The 22,395-nt window shown below is 37.5% G+C and overlaps 1 protein-coding gene across 1 annotated transcript; it reads right to left on the bottom strand.

Moving 5' to 3' along the window:
• Positions 1 to 20,123: 20,123 nt before the first annotated feature.
• Positions 20,124 to 22,395, bottom strand: LOC114821563 (probable helicase MAGATAMA 3). The gene is made up of 4 exons (XM_029094223.2): positions 22,014 to 22,395; positions 21,354 to 21,476; positions 21,172 to 21,261; positions 20,124 to 20,651 (listed from the first exon to the last, which is right to left on the bottom strand). Exons 1-4 carry the CDS (start codon positions 22,185 to 22,187, stop codon positions 20,439 to 20,441), a joined length of 600 nt encoding a protein of 199 aa, XP_028950056.1. The 5' UTR covers positions 22,188 to 22,395; the 3' UTR covers positions 20,124 to 20,438.

Here is a 22,395-nt window from a genome sequence, read left to right as displayed (position 1 = left end):
CACCAGCTCCAACTCCAACGCCAACACCAACACCAACATCAACGCCAACACCAACACCAACACCAACGCCAACACCAACATCAACGCCAACACCAACGCCAACGCCAACGCCAACGCCAACGCCAACACCAACACCAACGCCACCAACACCAACACCAACGCCAACGCCAACACCAACACCAACGCCAACGCCAACGCCAACGCCAACACGAACACCAACACCAACGCCAACGCCAACGCCAACACCACCAACGCCACCACCAACGCCACGGCCACCGCCAACGCCAACGCCAACACGAACGCCAACGCCAACGCCAACGCCAACGCCAACACCAACACCAACACCAACACCAACATCAACACGAACGCCAACACCAACACCAACACCAACATCAACACGAACGCCAACACCAACACCAACACTAACACCAACACCAACACCAACACCAACACCAACACGAACGCCAACACCAACACGAACGCCAACACCAACACCAACACCAACATCAACACGAACGCCAACACCAACGCCAACACCAACACCAACACCAACACCAACATCAACACGAACGCCAACACCAACACCAACACCAACACCAACACCAACACCCCCTGGAAAGAATCCACCACCAACTCCAACACCAACACTAGGTCAAAGCAACCCCCCTCCAGCACCTTTACCGAGTCAAAACAGTGCACCACGAACACCACCAACTCAGAACAATCCACCACCAACACCTACACCTGGTAAGCCCAACCCTTTTCCAGCACCTTCACCGGGTCAAATCAATCATTCGCAAGCACCACCTCAACATAATTCACCACTAGCACCATCACCGGGTAAAAACAATCATTCGCCTGCACCACCGCCTATGAATAATCCACCGTTAATATCGTCACCTCAAAATAATCCACCACTAGCCCCACCATCAGGACAAAACAATCCTCCACGAGCACCACCACCTCAGAACAATCCATCATTAGCCCCATCACCAGGACGAAATAATCCTCCACGAGCACCACCACCTTTGAACAATCTACCACCATCACCATCACCAAGTCATAGCAACCCTACTCCAGCACCTTCACCAGGTCGAAACAATCCTCAACGAGCACCACCATCACCATCACCAAGTCGGAACAATCCACCGCCACCAACATCATCAAGTCAGAACAATCCACCGCCACCCCAGCCAAACAATCGACCGCCACCACCTTTACCTAGTCAAAACAGTCATCCACCACCACCATCACGTGGTTGGAACAATCCCCCACAAGTTCCACTACCTCAGAACATCCATCCACCACCACCTCCACCAAATCTAAATAATCCTCCTCCACCACCTTTAGTAAGTCGAAACAATCCTCCCCCACCACCATCCCCAGGTCGAAACAATCTTCGACAATCTTCCTCCACCACCACCACCACCAAGTTTGAACAATTTGCGACCACCCCCACCAATTATCCATCAAAATTGAGTCAATATGAGCTAGATGATTCCTTGAAATAAGAGTTGTCAAAACTTAGTTGTCAACAGCTTCTAATATGATCGATTACCTATATAATACTATATATTATATAAATATAGTAATATATAACTGCTTTTGTAACTGCTTTAATGAAATTTGGTTTCCTCTTGCAACCTTTATTATGCAATATAAATTACCAACTATAATGAAGTAACATTTTGGTTAGTTATATAATTTGCCCACTTTATCATGAGAATAGATGACATACATTTCTTTTGCTTGTATCTTAGTAGACATGCTCCGCTTTGATTCCATGTGAACCATGCTTGATTCACCGAACTCGACCAATTAAAAGATGAAGAATACATAAAAACTACCACAATTGTCACAAAATCTCTTCCAAAAAAGTGCATCATGTGAAGTTTCTGATAGTCCAACATTAATAAGAATTTATCACGATAGTACAATTCAAATCATGAATGGAGTACAATTCAAACAACCATATCTATAGCACTCCCCCCGCAAACGAGGCACATGCGAAGTGAGGATTTTGAAAGTCAACAGCAAGAAGTGCGATTGTGATAGACTTCTGACTACTGCACCTCGGAAGAAGCAAACTGAACCTAATGCGTGTGAGCAACATGTTCTCGCACAAAGTGATAATCAAGAGCAATATGTTAAGTGCGACAGTAAATATACATATACATATATATATATATATATATGGGACAATTTGGATGCGGTCCCTAGTTATCAATATTCTTTGATTGAAACCTTGTTAGTTTTTAGTTTTTGATTGAAGTCCCTGACATTAATGTAATAATGTAAGTTACTATATTTTTTAAATTAAAAATTAAAAATTAAAAATTGAAATTTCTAATTGTTTATATTAATGAGATTTTAAATAAAACCCATAATTTATGGGATTAAAAATAATAAAATATAAATTATACTCTCTATTATATTGTGTGTGTGTACATATATGTATGGGTACATTAACCAAAATTAACAAAAAAAGTTATTGTACCAAAACATGGATACATTCTCAAATCAACGAAAAAAGAATGTACCCATATAAGTTTAAACATGGATTAAAAAATTTGAATGGATTTTATATTAAAAAAGGGTACATTTTACTTATAACAAATTGATATATTTGAGAATGGGTACATTGATGATTAAAAAAATTGAAAAATTATATGAATGGGTACATTGAAGATTAAAAAATTGAGAATCTTTTTATATATATAAAAAAAACTAATAGGTACAAACTTAATTTAATTTAATTTTTTTATTATTTTGAAAATGTTTGAATTGAAAATTAATTAGAAGTTTAATAGAAGTGTGAGTATTAAACCCTAAATTAATTACTAATATTTATATTAAAAAATTATATAATAAACATGTAAATTCATTATTACATTAATGCTAGGGACTTGAATCAAAATTTGAGAACTAATAAGGTCTTAGTCAATGAACAATAAGAACTAGGGACCGGATACTAATTTTTCCGGGACACTTTGGATGCGGTCCCTAGCTATCAATATCCTTTGATTGAAACCTTGTTAGTTTTTAGTTTTTGATTGAGGTCCCTGATATTAATGTAATAATGTAAGTTACTATATTTTTTTAATTAAAAATTAAAAATTGAAATTTGTAATTGTTTATATTAATGAGATTTTAAATAAAACCCATAATTATGGGATTAAAAATAATAAAATATAAATTATTCTCTCTATATATTGTGTGTGTGTGTGTACATATATGTATGGGTACATTAACCAAAATTAACAAAAAAAGTTATTGTACCAAAACATGGATACATTCTCAAATCAACGAAAAAGAATGTACCCATATAAGTTTAAACATGGATTAAAAAATTTGAATGGATTTTATATTAAAAAAGGGTACATTTTACTTATAACAAATTGATATATTTGAGAATGGGTACATTGATGATTAAAAAAATTGAAAAATTATATGAATGGGTACATTGAAGATTAAAAAATTGAGAATCTTTTTATATATATAAAAAAAAACTAATAGGTACAAACTTAATTTAATTTAATTTTTTTATTATTTTGAAAATGTTTGAATTGAAAATTAATTAGAAGTTTAATAGAAGTGTGAGTATTAAACCCTAAATTAATTACTAATATTTATATTAAAAAATTATATAATAAACATGTAAATTCATTATTACATTAATGCTAGGGACTTGAATCAAAATTTGAGAACTAATAAGGTCTTAGTCAATGAACAATAAGAACTAGGGACCGGATACTAATTTTTCCGGGACACTTTGGATGCGGTCCCTAGCTATCAATATCCTTTGATTGAAACCTTGTTAGTTTTTAGTTTTTGATTGAGGTCCCTGATATTAATGTAATAATGTAAGTTACTATATTTTTTTAATTAAAAATTAAAAATTGAAATTTGTAATTGTTTATATTAATGAGATTTTAAATAAAACCCATAATTATGGGATTAAAAATAATAAAATATAAATTATTCTCTCTATATATTGTGTGTGTGTGTACATATATGTATGGGTACATTAACCAAAATTAACAAAAAAAGTTATTGTACCAAAACATGGATACATTCTCAAATCAACGAAAAAGAATGTACCCATATAAGTTTAAACATGGATTAAAAAATTTGAATGGATTTTATATTAAAAAAGGGTACATTTTACATATAACAAATTGATATATTTGAGAATGGGTACATTTAAGATTAAAAAAATTGAAAAATTATATGAATGGGTACATTTAAGATTAAAAAATTGAGAATCTTTTTATATATAAAAAAAAACTAATAGGTACAAACTTAATTTAATTTAATTTTTTATTATTTTGGAAATGTTTGAATTGAAAATTAATTAGAAGTTTAATAGAGGTGTGAGTATTAAACCCTAAATTAATTACTAATTTTTATATTAAAAAAATTATATAATAAACATGTAAATTCATTATCACATTAATGCTAGGGACTTGAATCAAAATTTGAGAACTAATAAGGTGTTAGTCAATGAATAGTAAAAACTAGGGACCGGATACTAATTTTTCCTAAAATAAAATAAAGTTATAGACAGAAATCAAATGTGAAAAAGCACTAAGGTTTAGCACCCACCATTAACAATCCTATGCAGTTCTACAAATTACTTATGAGTTAAAATATGCAACTTTAAAGGTTAAGTTTTATTAATGCTTATTCTCCTCGTGATGTTCAAGTAATTACGTACACCTAACATGTAATCCACCAATGATGTTTAGATTAAACATAAACATGCAAGACTTAATAAGCTTTATGAATTAGATACATGAACAATTAGTCTTAACGTTTCAAGAACTTTGCAGAGAGCATTACATGCCCAGGATGCCTACCGAATCAGCTTCCACTGGTCTTCCAAACTGCAGAGCTAATGCCTCGATAAAGCGCCTTGTAACATCGACCAAGGAGATTGCCTCCAAAACCTTAATAACAAAGCAAAATAGTCATTCGATTTCCCTAATCATTGTAGCACGATGCGTCATACTTAGGGTGCATTTGTTGTACCGGATTATCTCGAACTGGATTAACTTCTGGGACTAAGCTGGACTGACTTAAAATAGACTAAGCTAGACTAACTTAGTGAAACGTTTAATGATGTGTCGAACTAAGAAATGGGATAACAAAACCAATGAAAAATGGACCGTATACAATCATAATAAAAAAATTTCATACAAATTCTAACAACCTACAATCAAATCCTAAATTGAAAAATACGCAGGAGGAGAAATTGCAAATTAACTCATAATCCACTCCAAAAGTTCGTTTTCTATATAAAAAAAAACCAAAGATTTACTTGCCCAATTCAAATCAAACCAAACAATAAATCCACACTGTCGATAAATTTCCCCTAAATCAAAAAGATAAAAATATAAAAAATAAAAAATGGGGAAAAAATGGAAAGAAGCGAATCAGTCTATCAGACCTCTGCGTAATTGAGATCCTCCATCTCTGAATCAATCCTCTAGCCGCGAGCCCACCATCGTCTCCTCATCCAACCTCTCTTCTCTGATGACCCATCCTCATCCCCTCATCCAATTAACGTGAATGGCCATGCCGCCGGCAATGAAGAGCTTTCTATGGTAGACTCGGCTTCGCTCTCATCCTTTATGAAGTCAAAGAAGTGCGGAGCCAAAAACAAGTACATCTCGTCGACGATCGTCGCCATCGCTGTCGGTGGGGTGGTCTGGTGAGGTCGGCTGACCAGACCAGAACAAAGAAGCGAGGAGAACGACTGGACGAGGACACGAATGGTCTTAGTAATCTAGTGCTTATTGGGGGGTCTTGCTAAGACCTTTTAACAAAGGACTTAGTCGGGACGAGTCGGCTCTAATCTCATTAAATCTATTCCTTGTGTAACAAATACGATATTGGACTAATAGCTAGTCCATTCCAATCCAAGGAGATTTAGTGAAGGCAAACAAACACACCCTTTGTTGATGCACAAAATCAGTGGGGACTTTGGTACAACAGAAAGTGTCAAGTTTGTGACATTCGCTAGATTGCTCCGGTCACTTGTGTGGATAAGTATACAAATGGATAGAGACAGGGAAGCAAACACAAGATGTACGTGGTTCACCCAGATTGGCTACGTCCACGGAGTAGAGGAGTTCTCATTAATCGTGAAGGGTTTACACAAGTACATAGGTTGAAGCTCTCCTTTAGTGAGTACTAATGAATGATTTAGTACAAATGACATTAGAAAATATTGTGGGAGAATGATCTCCTTTTATAGAAGAGAGTTTCTAGCTTTGTTTTGACATTGACACGTGTCGTGTTGTGATTGGCTTCTGATGTTGACATGTGTCGCGCTATGATTGGCTTCTGATGTCAACACATGTCGTGCTGTGATTGGCCTCATGGTTGGAGGGAAACTCTTATGGGTCCTTAACGGTATAACGTTGACTAGTACTCAGTAGTTTCGGGATTGGTCAAGTATGGTACAAACACCCTTAATTTTCTATTCTTATAAAAAACAGTAGCGGTTGTCACCAAACTTTAGTAGAAAACTTATCGTTTTTTTATCAGAAACGTTAATTCTACGTATAAGACAAAATACAACTCCTACAAAAGTTTTCTACTAAACAGCAACAAGTGTTAAGAGTCCTCTCAAGGCTTTCAGCTTGTAAGTGATAAAATAATTACTACTAAACAGCAATGTTAGTGACAACCAGTACAAATATTTTTGATACTATTTATTTTATATCTAAAGGAATGAAGGCTTGAGCAGCCACACATCCATACAAGTCGAACTTTATACGTATCACATACAAGTGAAGACGAGACAAGAATAGTAGTCAGTATAATCGGCACAAAAGTTAAGACAAAACTATGTTTTCCATTGTAATAGTAATCGGTATATGTGGGGGTGGGGGTGGGACTTGACGCATCTAAATAGCTGACGGTAGTTTAACTTACACAAGAAGTCTCCCACCCAAACGAATATAAAAAAATTGGGTGGTTAAAGCTAAAGCAGCTACTTTTGAAGTAATAGAAAGAAAAGCAACAACTGGAGTGGGGGTCATAGTCGAAAAGAGGATTCCTCACTCCTTTCTCATTCAAAACGGTGCATGAGACTTTCATCTCACACGGCTCCATGTGACCAAACCAACATTATCATATCAATACTTAGTCATCGCCATTGCCTCCGTCATCCATGTCCATACCCCCGTCTCCATAATCGTTCTCCTCTCCCTCTGCCGGGTCGGCACCCCCAAAATTGTATGAACATGCATAGTTATCCACCTCATCATTCTCAACCTCCTCCAATGAGAATTCTTTCTTGATAGCCATGGTTTCCAGATTCTCATCACTGAAAAATAAAGTGTATGGCTGTGAGACCTGCATTACAAATACAGAAATTGCCAGAACACGTCATACGATTGAATCAAAAGTTTGTGAATACATATAAATGATAAGTATTGGGCTGGAAAGAGATGACAGATTCGATGTCTGAGAGAAACAAAAGAACAATAAAATGGAGAGAGATGTAGTAAATTCGATGCCTGAGAGAAACATAATGCTAGCCACCTGAAAATTTGAAACCTCTATAGTTGTGGTAGTATCATCGGGATGTTCCACATGTGCAAAATTAGACTCATGACAGGAATGATACTTGGCAATAGTCTCAGGGGTAGCTCAACATACGCGTGACCAATGGTCCATTGATCCACAACGGTAGCACATGTCCAATGTAGTGGAATTCGATTAAATGGTAGCTTTTCCCTTGTTCTTGAAGTTAGGGGCCTCCCTTGGCAAGGCCTTTGCTTTGTTGACCTTGCACCCGTGGCTGGAGTTGCCGCCCATTTCCATGGCTACGATGGTTCTTCTGTCGTTTGTGGCTGCTAAAATTAGTCGCATGCGCTTCAAGCGTAGCGTTCAAGCCAATGGGTTGAGCTTGATGATTTTTCATCAAAAGTTGGTTTTGCTTTTCAGAAAGAAGTAAAACAGAGATCAAATTTGAAAATTTGGTGAAATTTGGTGCCCTATATTGTTGTTGTAGGACAATATTAGTGGCATTGAAGGTTGAATAGGTCGTCTCCATATATGCATGCAACTCTTGCCAAAGGCGAATTTGAACTACATTATTGCTAGCCCATTGTGAGGCTTAGTGCATTCCCCCACCTCCTTAGTGTAGATAATATCGTTTGTTAAAAAAAAAAAAAATCTCTCACTTATAAGTGAAGAAAAATAACTCTAAATCGTAATACTAAGTGACACCACAAATTTAGGTCTCATTTCATATAGAGGATCGGATTAAAGGGGCTAAACATGAATTAAATTTCTCCTTTCATCCTACCATTTTAGGAATGATTGTAGTGAATAATGGCTAATTTGGTATTGTTGTGCTTTAAAAAAAAATTATTCTACTGTGATATGAGAATAAACAGCTATAATATAAAATTATTGAGTGTTTGGTAACCTTTTTTTTTGTAAAATTGCTTATAGCAAAAAAAAAAAAAAAAAAAAAAAGTCTAAGTGTTTGGTAAACTTTTATATAAAATTGTTGTGAATATGCTAAATGACTAAAAAAAGATACGATATTTAGTGTGATATAATAATTACCAAAGAGAATATTGTAAGGGTAAAGATTGTAATTTTGTAAAATTTGGGGGGTATACTTGCCATTTGAAAATTTCATTAAATTGGCACTGATCACTATGTTTAAAAAAAAAAAAACAGTTTTTTTATAAGCATGGTAGGCTCTACTTCTGCTTTTCTACTATTATTGACATCAAATTTTAAAAAAAAAATTGTTTTACCAAACACATTTGATGTTCCAAATTTTTTAATATGTTGCTTTTTTTTTAAGCACCATAATCCCAAATCAGCTCTAAATTTCTTATTGATTCCTACTTCCAAGTTGGCCACAATGTTTTCAATTTTTCTTTCAACATACCTTGAAATGTTTTATGCATTTCAATCCAATCCTCAGCGCCAAACGCTTCTTAGTCTTTACATATCCTGCCAGGGCCGACCCAGGCCCAAGGCAGGCAGGGCGACCGTCCAGGGCCCAAAAAAATTGGGGGCACCAAAATTATTCGGGTGGTATATTTATATATGTTTTTATAAAAGTATAAATTTTAAAAAGTTGGTTTAATGACAAAGGAAGTTAGCTAGAAGTGGTGGTTTTGTAATTTGAAATTAATAAGAAGGTCTTGGGTTCAAGACACCACGTGTGCTTATTTACTTTCCAAGTTTTACAATTTTTGTTTTTATAAAAGTATAAATTTATAAAATTTGGTTAAATACTCAAGAAGTTAAATTAAAAGCAATGATTTTGTTGTTTAAAATTAATGAGAGCTCCTAAGTTTGAAATGATATGTGCGTGTTTATTCTTTTCAATTTTAACAAATTTTTGTTTGGTTGTTAATTTATTTTTAGTTACTAGCTAGTAGCTATATAGGTTGCTATTTTTAAATTTTCGTTCAAATTCAAGTCTAATATTCAACAAAAAGTAATGCGTAGACCAAATTTTTAGACCAAATTTACAAATCATATGACGTATCATCATAAGGTTTAAGTTAGTGCCCATTCATTACTTATACATATCAATTAAAGACTCGAAAACATTATTATTTTTTTAGTCCCATATTGACAAGGTTAGTAAATAAGAAAAAACATCTCACGATTTATACAAAAACACTTTAAAAGTTCAGATGGTAGACAAAACTCATTTATCTACTTGGAAGCCAGGAATTTTTTTGGTTTCCTTCTCTTGATACAAAATAAATTAGTCTTTCTGTGTTTCAAAATTATTGAGTTCGAAATGTTTTTCTAAGTATAATTTTATCGATGTCTTTTATGTGAAAATAAATAATTTTCTTATGTGAAGTTAAGGCATATTTTTTAGCATCGCCCCGGACCTCAAAAATCTCTAGACCGGCCCTGTATCCTACCAACATATTTAGCAAGGGGATGGGGAATAGGATGCTTAACCCCATCCATGTATGCTAAGCTTAGAGTTTAAATGTCCAATCGTCAATGGCTATACCCCAATTACCCAGTGGCCAAACTCTTGCCATTTACATAAAGAGAAGGGTTGAACAGAAAGGGACGACCGATTAAGAGGAAAATGACAGTTTAAGGCCAAACATTTAAGAAGAAAAGAAAATTGATTGGATTTAAATACAAAAGGCAAATGTTGGAAATCCGATTCAAACAAAATGCTGCTCGAATTATAACAGAAGTTTTTTTTTTTTTAATTAACATTCATAGACTTTCCAAACAAACAGAGCTTATGCTTCACTCGCACGCGGTATGGATCATGATGGAATGCCGTTTTTGTAAGTCGGATCCGCTTAAGAATGGAATGATGGAGTATCGAATGTCAATATAAGTTAGATAACCTTGGTATTAAATAATAAAGACAATTAAAAACTCATTCATTTTTCTATCTTTTCTAGTGTTTTTCCTGTTGGAGAACAATTTAGAAATAAACAATATAACATAAATAAACAGAACTTGAAATTCACAATTTTATTTCACAAAAAGTACTTGCTATACAGAATGAAAAATATACAATAAATACAGAAATTAATATAAGAATATCAACAGTACTAACTTGATTACAGAAGGTAGGGGCTAGCGTTAAAGCTATGTCCTTCGAACAGTAATTCCGTCCCACTCTTGTGCTTGTGGTTCTATAACGTCTGCTCGACCAGGATACAACTACCTAATCCTACAACCCGCACTGGATTATAGAATTCTAGCGAATTGCTTTGTGTGTTTACTCTCTCTGGAAAGTTTGTACGGAAGAAAAGAAAGAAAAAAAGATGAAAGATGATGAACTGAGGACTCCAGTTATATAGGTTCTTTCATACCTCTTCAAATACCTTTTGGATGTATCTGAAGCTTTACAACTCTCTACAAAAGGTTGTATCTTTAATCAAAACGTTTTTAATTAATTTAATTAAAAACTTAATTTGAAATTAAAACTAATTGATCAGATTAATGGCCCTTGTCTTGATTAATTTATATTAATTTATATTAATATATATTAATATTATGGTATAATCATCAAGCCCAATCCACGGAAATGGTGACTCAAGCCTCAATTCCCATTCCAAGTGGTCCAACACATAACTAATACCGTAGAAGACAAAACATATATAAAGGTACTTTGGAATCTTGTTTTCACCAATGTGGGACAAGAGTCTCAAAACTTCCAACAATTTCCAAACACTTGAACAAGATTGCTAGACTACACCTTTTTTACTAAATTTTTAAACAAATATATATATATATATATATATATATATATATATATATATTTGTTGAACAATTTAGGAATAAGGAATACAATTTATAAAGCATGCTGAAAATTTTGAGCCTCCCCTACCATAAAAGCAATGTTATTAGACCAGTTGGGCAGATACTACCCCAATTGGAGCCTATGAATTACCAATTGCCTATTGACCAAAATTATTAACACAAAACCCATCATTCTTGCCCCTATAAAATGATGCCCCTTCTCATTTTGTAACACAAGAAGAGCAAAGATGACTTACTTAAAGTTGTTTGTGCTATTTCTTGTAGTGGTTATTCTTATCACAACTTCATCCAATGCCCAATACAATGAGGATGACAAGCTACAAGTCACTCCCATAAGACACGAAATTTACAAGCCATCAATGTTTATACCACCATTTCCCAAGCCATGGCTACCACCATTTTACAAGCCGCCATTTCTTCCTCCTTTTGTAGTGAGACGACCACCACCTCCACCTCCGAAGAATCCGCCACCACCCCCACCTCACAAGAATCCTCCACCACTAGCCCCACCACCAAGACAGAACAGTCCTCCACGAGCACCACCACCTCAGAACAATCCATCATTAGCCCCATCACCAGGACGAAATAATCCTTCACGAGCACCACCACCCTTGAACAATCGACCACCATCACCATCACCAAGTCAGAGCAACCCTGCTCCAGCACCTTCACCAGGTCGAAACAATCCTCAACGAGCACCACCACCTCAGAATAATCCACCGCCACCACCATCACCAGGTCGGAAAAATACACCGCCACCAACATCACCAGGTCGGAAAAATACACCGCCACCCCAGCCAAACAATCGACCGCCACCACCTTTGCCTGGTCAAAACAGCCCTCCACCACCACATCACGTGGTTGGAACAATCCCCAAGTTCCACTACCTTAGAACATCCATCCACCACCACCTTTAGTAAGTTGAAACAATCCTCCCCCACCACCATCCCCAGGTCGAAACAATCTTCCTCCACCACCACCACCAAGTTTGAACAATACGCGACCACCCCCACCAATTATCCGTCAAAATTGAGTCAATATGAGCTAGATAATTCCTTGAAATAAGAGTTGTCGAAACTTAGTTGTCAACAGCTTCTAATATGATCGATTACCTATACAATACTATATATTATATAAATATAGTAATATATTACTGCTCTTGTAACTGCTTTAATGAAATTTGGTTTCCTCTTGCAACCTTTATTATGCAATATAAATTACCAACTTTAATGAAGTAACATTTTGGTTAGTTATATAATTTGCCCACTTTGTCATGAGAATAGATGACATACATTCCTTTTGCTTGTACCTTAGTAGACATGCTCCGCTTTGATTCCATATGAACCATACTTGATTCACCAAACTCGACCAATTAAAAGATGTAGAATACGTGAAAACTACCACAATTGTTGTTACAAAATCTCTTCCAAAAAAGTGCATCATGTGAAGTTTCTGATAGTGCAACATTAATAAGAATATATCACGATAGTACAATTCAAATCATGAATGGAGTACAATTCAAACAACCATATCTATAGCACTCCCCCCGCAAACGAGGCACATGTGAAGTGAGGATAACAATATGTTAAGTGTGACAGTGAATATATATATATATATATATCGCTTCCAGTTATCACATTAGAGAAAAATTGGACGAGGAATAGGAACCCACAGCTCACTTAAAAGACAAAATATCCAAATCGAATCTGCACATCCATAAACTAGGGCACGATACTTTGCTTCAGTACTTAACCAAGAGGGTGTTCGTTGTTTCTTGTAACACCATGTGATCAAGTTAGAACCCAGGAAGATACAAAAACCTGTGACAAAATGACGGGTGTCCGAACAAGCTGCCCAATCTGCGTTAGAGTAAACTGAAAGAGAAGAAGAAGCATCACCACATCATATTGGCAAACCATGACCGTAAGTACCTTTTAAGTAACACAAAATATGTTTAGCTGCCTCCAAATGCGAAGAAGTAGGACGACCCATGATTTGAGCAACGTTATGAACGGCAAAGGAGACGTCGGAGATATTGAAGACCTCCACCACAATAGCGATAGAAACATGGACCAGCCAACTCAGTACCACATGTACGTGTCAAAACAATCAAGCATGTCTCCCTTCTTGGGAATGTTCAATGTGTACCTTGTCTGGGTAAGATGAATATCCGGCCACATAAAAAAGACTTTTATCCGAAGAAAATAGCAGCTTGCCCAAGTCTTTTAAATCAAATTCAACACCTATTTTTTTTAATTAGGAAGAAAAGCAGAGGGATCACTACCCACAACAACGAACACAGAATTATCAGCCCGGCTTTGAAGGAAACCAAAATTGATAATAAAAGAACTTGTTTGTACGATACTTGGGGCCTCCGTATTTAGATCTCGTATAAATACTCGGAGGACTCAAATGTAATTATGTAATAAATGAAGAGGCAAATATGTAATAAGTGAGGAGCCCTTATTCTATAAAAGGACCCCTCACTCTCCTCATTGAGAGAGGCCAATTGTTAGGCCATGGGAAGAGCTCTCTCACCCTCAAAAGCTCTCACCCTCTCATCCTCTCACAAACAGAGAAATACAATATTAGTGTGGACGTAGCCCAAGCATTGGGGTGAACCATGATACATCTTGTGTTATTTACTTTCTTGCAGATTCACGGTCGGATTTACGTTGTTCCAAGACCTCCGGTTTTGTGCATCAACATTTGGCGCCGTCTGTGGGAATCGACACAAAAAAGTTATGTCGGTTCTTTTTCATTTTTTCACCTCCGTCGTGGATCTGCAAAACCCACACAGAGACACAAACACAGAGTTCTCCCTGCTCTCTCTGCAACACTGAGAATACCACCTCAGGCAAATCAAAAAACCATCAGCGCTTCAGCAGTTGCAACAAGTCCAACAGAGACCGACACAGACTCCCAGAGAGAAAGAGTGAGAGCGAGAGGGAGGCATGGCGATGTGCTGCTTGGACATGGCTGCAAAGGCTGCTTCTGCTTCCAGTTTATTGGTAGCCTCCTCCTCTTCCTCCTCCGACTTTCATCGTCCTCGCCAATTGCGAATCGGAGCTTTTTCCTCTGTTGTTCCTTCTGGTGTCGACCTCAAAACACCTGCATCTCCGTCCCCAACTCGCCTCAGAGCCCAAAATCCGGATTGGGCTTGGTGGGTCAGATAGACCCTCGTCGGATCTTGTCCCCGGGTCGAGTCTCCCCAATTGATTCCAGTCCGCTCCCAGGTTCGATCCAAGAACCCGACCCCATTCCATCTCCAGCCGTCGGGGAAGATCTTGTCCTTTGTTGGCTATCACATGGACGTCGTCGCCTCCATCCGTCGCTCCGAACTCTTCTCTAAGCTCGTACTCATCGGTACCAACCCAGGAACTGTTCCAGGGAAGATCTTGTCCTTTATTGGCTATCACATGGACGCCGTCACTGCTAACCCCAAAGACTAGGAATTTGATCCATTCTCATTGAGCATCGAATGAGATAAACTTCGTGGCCTTGGAACCACTGATTGTTTGGGTCATGTTGCACTTCTAACTGAGCTCATGAGAAGGCTGGCTGAGACAAATCCAAAATTAAAGTCAACTGTGGTCGCAGTCTTTATAGCAAATGAAGAGAATTCTTCCATTTCAGGAGTTGGTGTGGATGCGCTCGTGAAGGATGGGCTAGTCAGTTTGGGCTACTAGAGTCTTCATCTGACAACCTGATTTGTGAAGATGATGCTGAAGAGACAGAGCCTTTTCCATGAGGGCCAACAGATACATCATTGCTAAATAGCTTTAAGAGTCACGTTGCTGCAGCAGTTTGGAATAATGAGAAATTATTGAGCATTTGCAAGTGGTGCAATCATGTGCTCACATGTCGAAAAAGCAAAAGCAAAGCAGAAAAGAAAAGCAGAAAGCAAAAGAAGATGAAAATAAATAAATAAATAAAAAGCAGACATAATTGCGGTGGTGATGGCATTATGGGCGTGACCCATTGAGTAGAGGATCGGATTTATTTTTGAATGATGTAATTTATTTTTCTTATCTTTCGCAGATATCTGTATAACCCTATCAGAGGGTAATAATAATAAAAAATAAAAATAAAAAAATAAAAAATAAAAACGGCAAGCCCAAAATAATGGGCTGGAATGTTATGTGGAGGGCGAAGGCCCATATGCCCAAAAGAGCCAGGCCCTATGGCTCCAAATTTATTCGGCACCCTGCCGCTATTATCACCAACTAAGTGATCAAAAGTACATCCAGTACTCCCAAAATTATTCGGCAGCCTGCCGCTATTATCACCAACCAGGTGATCAAAAGTACGCCCAGTACTCAAAAATTATTCGGCAGCCTGCCGCTATTATCACCCACTAGGTGATCAAAAGTACATCCAATACTCCAAAATTATACATGAGCATCACTCATGTCAATCATACATAAACATCCATGAACATCATTCATGTCAACATTCATGAGCATCACTCATGTCAACATTCATGAGCATCACTCATATAAACATTCATGAGCATCACTCATGTCAACCAGCTTCAAAAGCTTCACTTGCAAAGCTTCACCTACAAAGCTTCAGTGCAGGGTATACAAATACCGCCTTCGAACAACCGTCACTTCGGCCCATACATGGATTCAATTTGAAGTCTCCAGCCAACAAACCCTATTGACTAAAGACTTGGGGGACTACACTATGTACCATATATTAGGCTTCCACAACTGGGCCTCATGAAAAATACTTAGAGGACTTAGCCCATTATTTATGTATTGAGGAGCGACCCCTTATTCAATAAAAGGGACTCCCTCACTTTCATTAGAGAGCACCCATTATTCATGTACTGAGGAGCGAGCCCTTATTTTATAAAAGGGACTTCCTCACCTTCATTAGAGAGCATTACTGCCAGCTGAGCAACCGCATCGCCGCGAGCATCACTCATAACCCATTATTCATGTACTGAGGAGCGAACCCTTATTTTATAAAAGGGACTCCCTCACCATCATTAGAGAGCATCGCCACCTACTGAGCAACCGCATCACCGCGAGCATCAACTCTAGCCCATTATTTATGTATTGAGGAACGAGCCCTTATTCTATAAAAGGGACTCCCTCACTTTCATTAGAGAGCACCCATTATTCATGTACTGAGGAGCGAGCCCTTATTTTATAAAAGGGACTCCCTCACCTTCATTAGAGAGCATCGCCGCCAACTAAGCAACCGCTTCGCCACGAGCATCACATCTAACCCATTATTCATGTACTGAGGAGCGAGCCCTTATTTTATAAAAGGGACTCCCTCACCATCATTAGAGAGCATTGCTGCCTACTGAGCAACCGACTCACCGCAAGCATCACTCCTAACCCATTATTCATGTACTAAGGAGCAAGCCCTTATTTTATAAAAGGGACTCCCTCATCATCATTAGAGAGCATCGCCGCCTACTGAGCAACCGCCTCGCCGCGAGCATCACTCATAACCCATCACTTATGTATTGAAGAGCGAGCCCTTATTCTATAAAAGGGACTCCCTCACCATCATTAGAAAGCATCGCCACCTGCCAAGCAACCGTCTCGCCGCGAGCATCAACTCTTAGCCCATCACTTATGTATTGAGGAACGAGCCCTTATTCTATAAAAGGGACTCCCTCACCTTCAACGCCACAAACCGAGCCAACCAAGGCAACATAAGCCACAAGTAGAGCAGTCTCGCAACATGTGCTACTTCTAATTGAGCATCATTTCACATTGAGCACCGCCTCATATCGAGTATTCAGTTCTAGACGACATCTAGTTACTTCGGCCCACACATGGACTGAATTTCAAGTCTCCAGCCAAAAGACTCTCTTGACTGAAGACTTGGGGGACTACTGTTTATACCATACTTAAGGCCTCCGTATTTAGATCTCGTATAAATACTCGAAGGACTCAAATGTAATTATGTAATAAATGAAGGGGCAAATATATAATAAGTGAGGAGCCCTTATTCTATAAAAGGACCTCTCACTCTCCTCATTGAGAGAGACCAATTGTTAGGCCATGGGAAAAGCTCTCTCACCCTCAGAAGCTCTCACCCTCTCATCCTCTCACAAACAAAGAAATACAATATCAGTATGGCCGTAGCCCAAACATTGGGGCGAACCACAATACATCTTGTGTTATTTACTTTCTTGCAAATTCATGGTCGGATTTACGTTGTTCCAAGACCTCCGGTTTTGTGCATCAATAGAACTAAACCTCTGAAACGAGGCACGAGAGGCCTGCTTTAGGCCATAAAAGGCCTTATGTGCATGCAGTTAAAGAATGTGCATGCGGTTAAAAATCAGAGCATCAAACGTAAGAACAAACAATTTATAAATTATGAATATTATTAACAGGAAAACAATAATAAGAATGCAGAGATGGCTATAAACTAAGGCTTACATCTTGATTGACTTAATTCTCATACTAAACTACAAGCTATATTTATAGAATGCAGAATCTAAAGAATCCTAATCATATAGGTGTGACCCAAACCTAGACAATCAAATAATAACTAATATTCCAACACCCCGTGTCAAATTCATGACGGTACACGACATGAGTTGCCAACAAGTAGATGCGGATGCAAGCTCTATTAGGCCGATAAGGCAAGACAATTCAAGCGAGCTTTCAAGCAAAAGAGCAATTATAGCGAACTAGACTAGACTAGACAAGAATGGATTAGACTAGGCTAGTGAACTGGATTGGACTGGCTGGCCAACTAATTCTGGCTAGCAAACTAATTCAGATTCAAACATGCTGATGTTGAGAATGGTAGGATTTTTACCACTTGCAAAAGTAGGAATTAAAATACATAAAAATACTTATAAGAGAACAAGGTTATTATAGTATAAATAGCTCAAGTAAGGTCGTTCTCTATCGGATCAATATGAATAATTTGTATTTGAAACCAATTCTTAGTTAAGTATACAACATAAGTTTTGGAAAAGATTTGAAATTGTGAATTAAAGTAAAAGAACAGAAAATAAATAATTAAATTTGACTAACAAAAATGGGCAATGAGAGATAAAATAAAAAAAAAATTTGGAGAGAAATCAAATGTGAAAAGTATTAGGGTTTAGCCGTTACCATTAACAATCATACGCAGTTCTACAAATTACTTATGAGTTAAAACATGCAACTTTAAAGGTTAAGTTTTCTTAATGCATAATCTCCTCGTGATGTTCAAGTAATTACGTACACTTAACATGTAATCCATCAGTGATGTTTAAATTAAACATAAACATGCAAGACTTAATAAGTTTTATGAATTAGATATGAACAATTAGTCTTAACGTTTCTAGAACTTTGCAGAGAGCATTACATGCCTAGGATGCCTACCGAATCAGCTTCCACTGGTCTCCCAAACTGCAGAGCTAATGCCTCGATAAAGCGCCTTCTAACATCAACCAAGGAGATTGCCTCCAAAACCTTAATAACAAGGCAAAATAGTCATTCGATTTCCCTATTCATTATAGCACGATGCGTCACACTTAGGGTGCATTTGTTGTACCGGACTATCTCGGACTGGATTAACTTCTGGGACTAAGCTGGACTGACTTAGAATAGACTAAGCTGGACTAACTTGATAAAGCATTTGATCAATGTTGGACTAAGAAATGGGATAACGAAAACAATGAAAAATGGACCGTATACAATCATAACAAAATTTCATACAACAACATCATATTCTAAATAACCTACAATCAAATCCTAAATTGAAATATACGCAGGAGGAGAAATTGCTAATTAACTCATAATCCACTCCAAAAGTTCGTTTGCTATATAAAAAAAAAAAACCAAAGATTTTGCCCAATTCAAATCAAACCAAACAATAAATCCACACTGTAAATAAATTTCCCCTAAATCAAAAAGATAAAAAAATAAAAAATAAAAAATGGGGGGAAAATGGAAAGAAGCGAATCAGTCTATCAGACCTCTACGTAATTAAGATCCTCCATCTTCGAATCAAACCTCCAGTTGCGAGCCTAGCATCGTCTCCTCATGCAAGCTCTTTTCTCCAATGACCCACCCTCATCCCCTCCTCCAATCGACGTGAATGGCCATGCAGCCGACAGTGAAGAGCTTTCTATGGTAGACTCAGCTTCGCTCTTGTCCTTTATGAACAAGTCGAAGAAGTGCGGAGCCAAAAACAAGTGCATCTCGTCAACAATCGTCGCCATCGCTGTCAGTGGGGTGGTCTGGCGAGGTCAGTTGACCAGACCAGAACAAAGAAGCAAGGAGAACAACTGGACAAGGACACGAACGATCTTAGCAATCCCGTGCTTATTGGGGGATCTCGCTAAGACCTTCTAACAAAGGACTTAGTCGGAACGAGTCGGCTCTAATCTCATTAAATCTATTCCTACGTGTAACAAACACGGTTTTGGACTAATAACTAGTCCAGTCCAATCCAAGGAGAGTTAGTGAAGGCAAACAAACACACCCTTAATTGTCTATTCTTGTAAGAAACAGTAACGGTTGTCACTAAACTTTAGTAGAAAACTTAACGTTTCTAATTAGAAACGTTAATTCTACGTATAAGACAAAATACAACTCCTACAAAAGTTTTCTACTAAACAGCAACAAGTGTTTAAGAGTCCTCTCAAGGCTTTCAGCTTGTAAGTGATAAAATAATTACTACTAAACAGCTATGTTAGTGACAACCAGTACAAATTTTTTTGATACTAGTTATTTTATATCTAAAGGAATGAAGGCTTGAGCGGCCACACATCCATATAAGTCGAACTTGATACGTATCACTTACAAGTGAAGACGAGACAGTAATAGTAGTCAGGATAACCGGCACAAAAGTTAAGACAAAACTATGTTTTCCATTGTAATGGTAATCGGTATATGTGGGGGTGGGGGTGGGGGTGGGGCTTGACGCATCTAAATAGCTGACGGTAGTTTAACTTACACAAGAAGTCTCCCACCCAAACGAATATAAAAAATTCGGGTGGTTGAAGCTGAAGCAGCTACTTTTGAAGTAATAGAAAGAAAAGCAACAACTGAAGTGGGGATCAAGTTGAAAAGAGGATTCCTCACTTCTTTCTCATTCAAAACGGTGCATGAGACTTTCATCTCACACGACTTCATATGACCTAAGCAACATTATCATATCGATACTCAGTCATCGCCGTTGCCTCCATCATCCATGTCCATACCCCCGTCTCCATAATCGTTCTCCTCTCCCTCCGCCGGGTCGGCACCCCCAAAATTGTTTGAACCTGCATAGTTATCCACCTCATCATTCTCAACCTCCTCCAATGAGAATTCTTTCTTGATAGCCATGGTTTCCAGATTCTCATCACTGAAAAATGAAGTGTATGGCTGTGAGACCTGCATTACAAATACAGAAATCGCCAGAACACGCCATACGATTGAATCAGAGGTTTGTGAATACATATAAATGATAAGTATTGGGCTGGAAAGAGATGACAGATTCGATGTCCGAGAGAAACAAAAGAACAATAAAATGGAGAGAGATGTAGTAAATTTGATGTCTGAGAGAAACAAAAGAACAATAAAATGAAGAGAGATGTGGGTAAAGTTCTTAACGTAGCGCTCGTTGCAGTTGATACTAAATGATGCATGGACCAATTTATTCCTCTTGCTTACTCAAAGGACCACAAGTTACGGAAAATCGGCCTAAAACATAAAAGTTGTGGGACCTAGAAATTTAAGAACCTGGTGTGAAGTTTTAAATGCTCAACCTACGATTCTACATTAGCAACATGAACCGTCATATGCGGTTGGACAAAACCAAACACATGAATCAATCACAGCAGATGTGTGGCCAAATTGAGCACGAGGTGTGATGAATAGTGTGTGATTTCATATTCTCAGGAAGAATATTCACCTTAAGCAAACAATCCCTCTTTTCAGCGCTTTCGATAAGGTTATTCCAATGCTCATCGCGCTTCCTTAATGTTGATGCAGATCCCACTACCTGATTAAAAGAAGAGGTCAATATGTAAATGCATATTACATGAAGTAAGACAGTACTTGAAACTTCATTCTTAACTTCAAACGATAACAGACCAAGACAGAAGATTTTGCTCTAGTGATCGCAACATTCATTCGCCGAAAATCAGACAGAAACCCAATTTTTCCATGCTCGTTTGTCCTGACACATGAAAATATTGCAACATCCTTTTCACGTCCCTGAGAAAAACATTAAAAGATCATTTATTCAAACATTTCAATTTTCGCAAATTGAATAATAGGAAAAAATTGTCTCTAAAAGTTCAGGGAGAAGTTATTCGCACTTCAAAAAGGTCATTGTGCACCCGTATCTTATTAAACCATAAGAGAGAAATTGCACCTTGAGGAGTGCAGTGTCAGTAATAACCCCCAATGTTAAAATATTTGATGTTTCTGTTTAACAAATACCCCAACAGTCACATGAGCTCCTCCCACCCCTTTTTCCTCCTCGTCATCGTTTATATCATATTTTATGGTATAATTCGATGAAAATTATGAGATATCATTCACCTTGACAAATCTATGCAACATAAAATGAGATACTCCGACATCTAGACAGCTCTACATAACACGGTATTACATCACCAAAAAAACTGACCTTGAAAACTTCCAAAGAATTAAAAATAAAAACGTCTGATCACCTTTTGAATAGAAAACAAAGTCTATTAGCATTGAGAAGAATTTCAAAGGAATCCATAAAAGAATGAGTCACGATACCTGGCAACCATCAATAGTAGTAATATCCACGAATTTGTCAGACTCCACTCCGAAAGTACTTCTGAAACGTTCTTTGAAGAGAGTTACTTGTCCACGATACGGGGATATAATCGTGAACCGCTGACTTGATTTAAGCTCTGGATATTTATCCACTAAATTATGATACAAGAGCATGATAAAATCAACCTCAGCAACATTCACAACAGATCTACCACTTCCTTCGGGCTTGGATTCCTTCCCTTGATGTATGTCAAAAAAGCAGAAGGGTCCAAAGCATCGATAGTCATGCCAAGAACGTTGTGTCTGCTCTATAATATTAGGACCATCCTCCAATGACTCCGAGTAAAACTCTGCAGAAGGAAAGCTCCTAATCTGCACAGGA

The sequence above is a fragment of the Malus domestica genome, chromosome 15 (assembly GCF_042453785.1).
Source record: "Malus domestica chromosome 15, GDT2T_hap1".
In the NCBI taxonomy this organism is placed as follows: domain Eukaryota; kingdom Viridiplantae; phylum Streptophyta; class Magnoliopsida; order Rosales; family Rosaceae; genus Malus; species Malus domestica.
The sequence above is the reverse complement of the archived record's forward strand: the minus strand, read 5'-3'. Positions and strand labels throughout refer to the sequence as shown.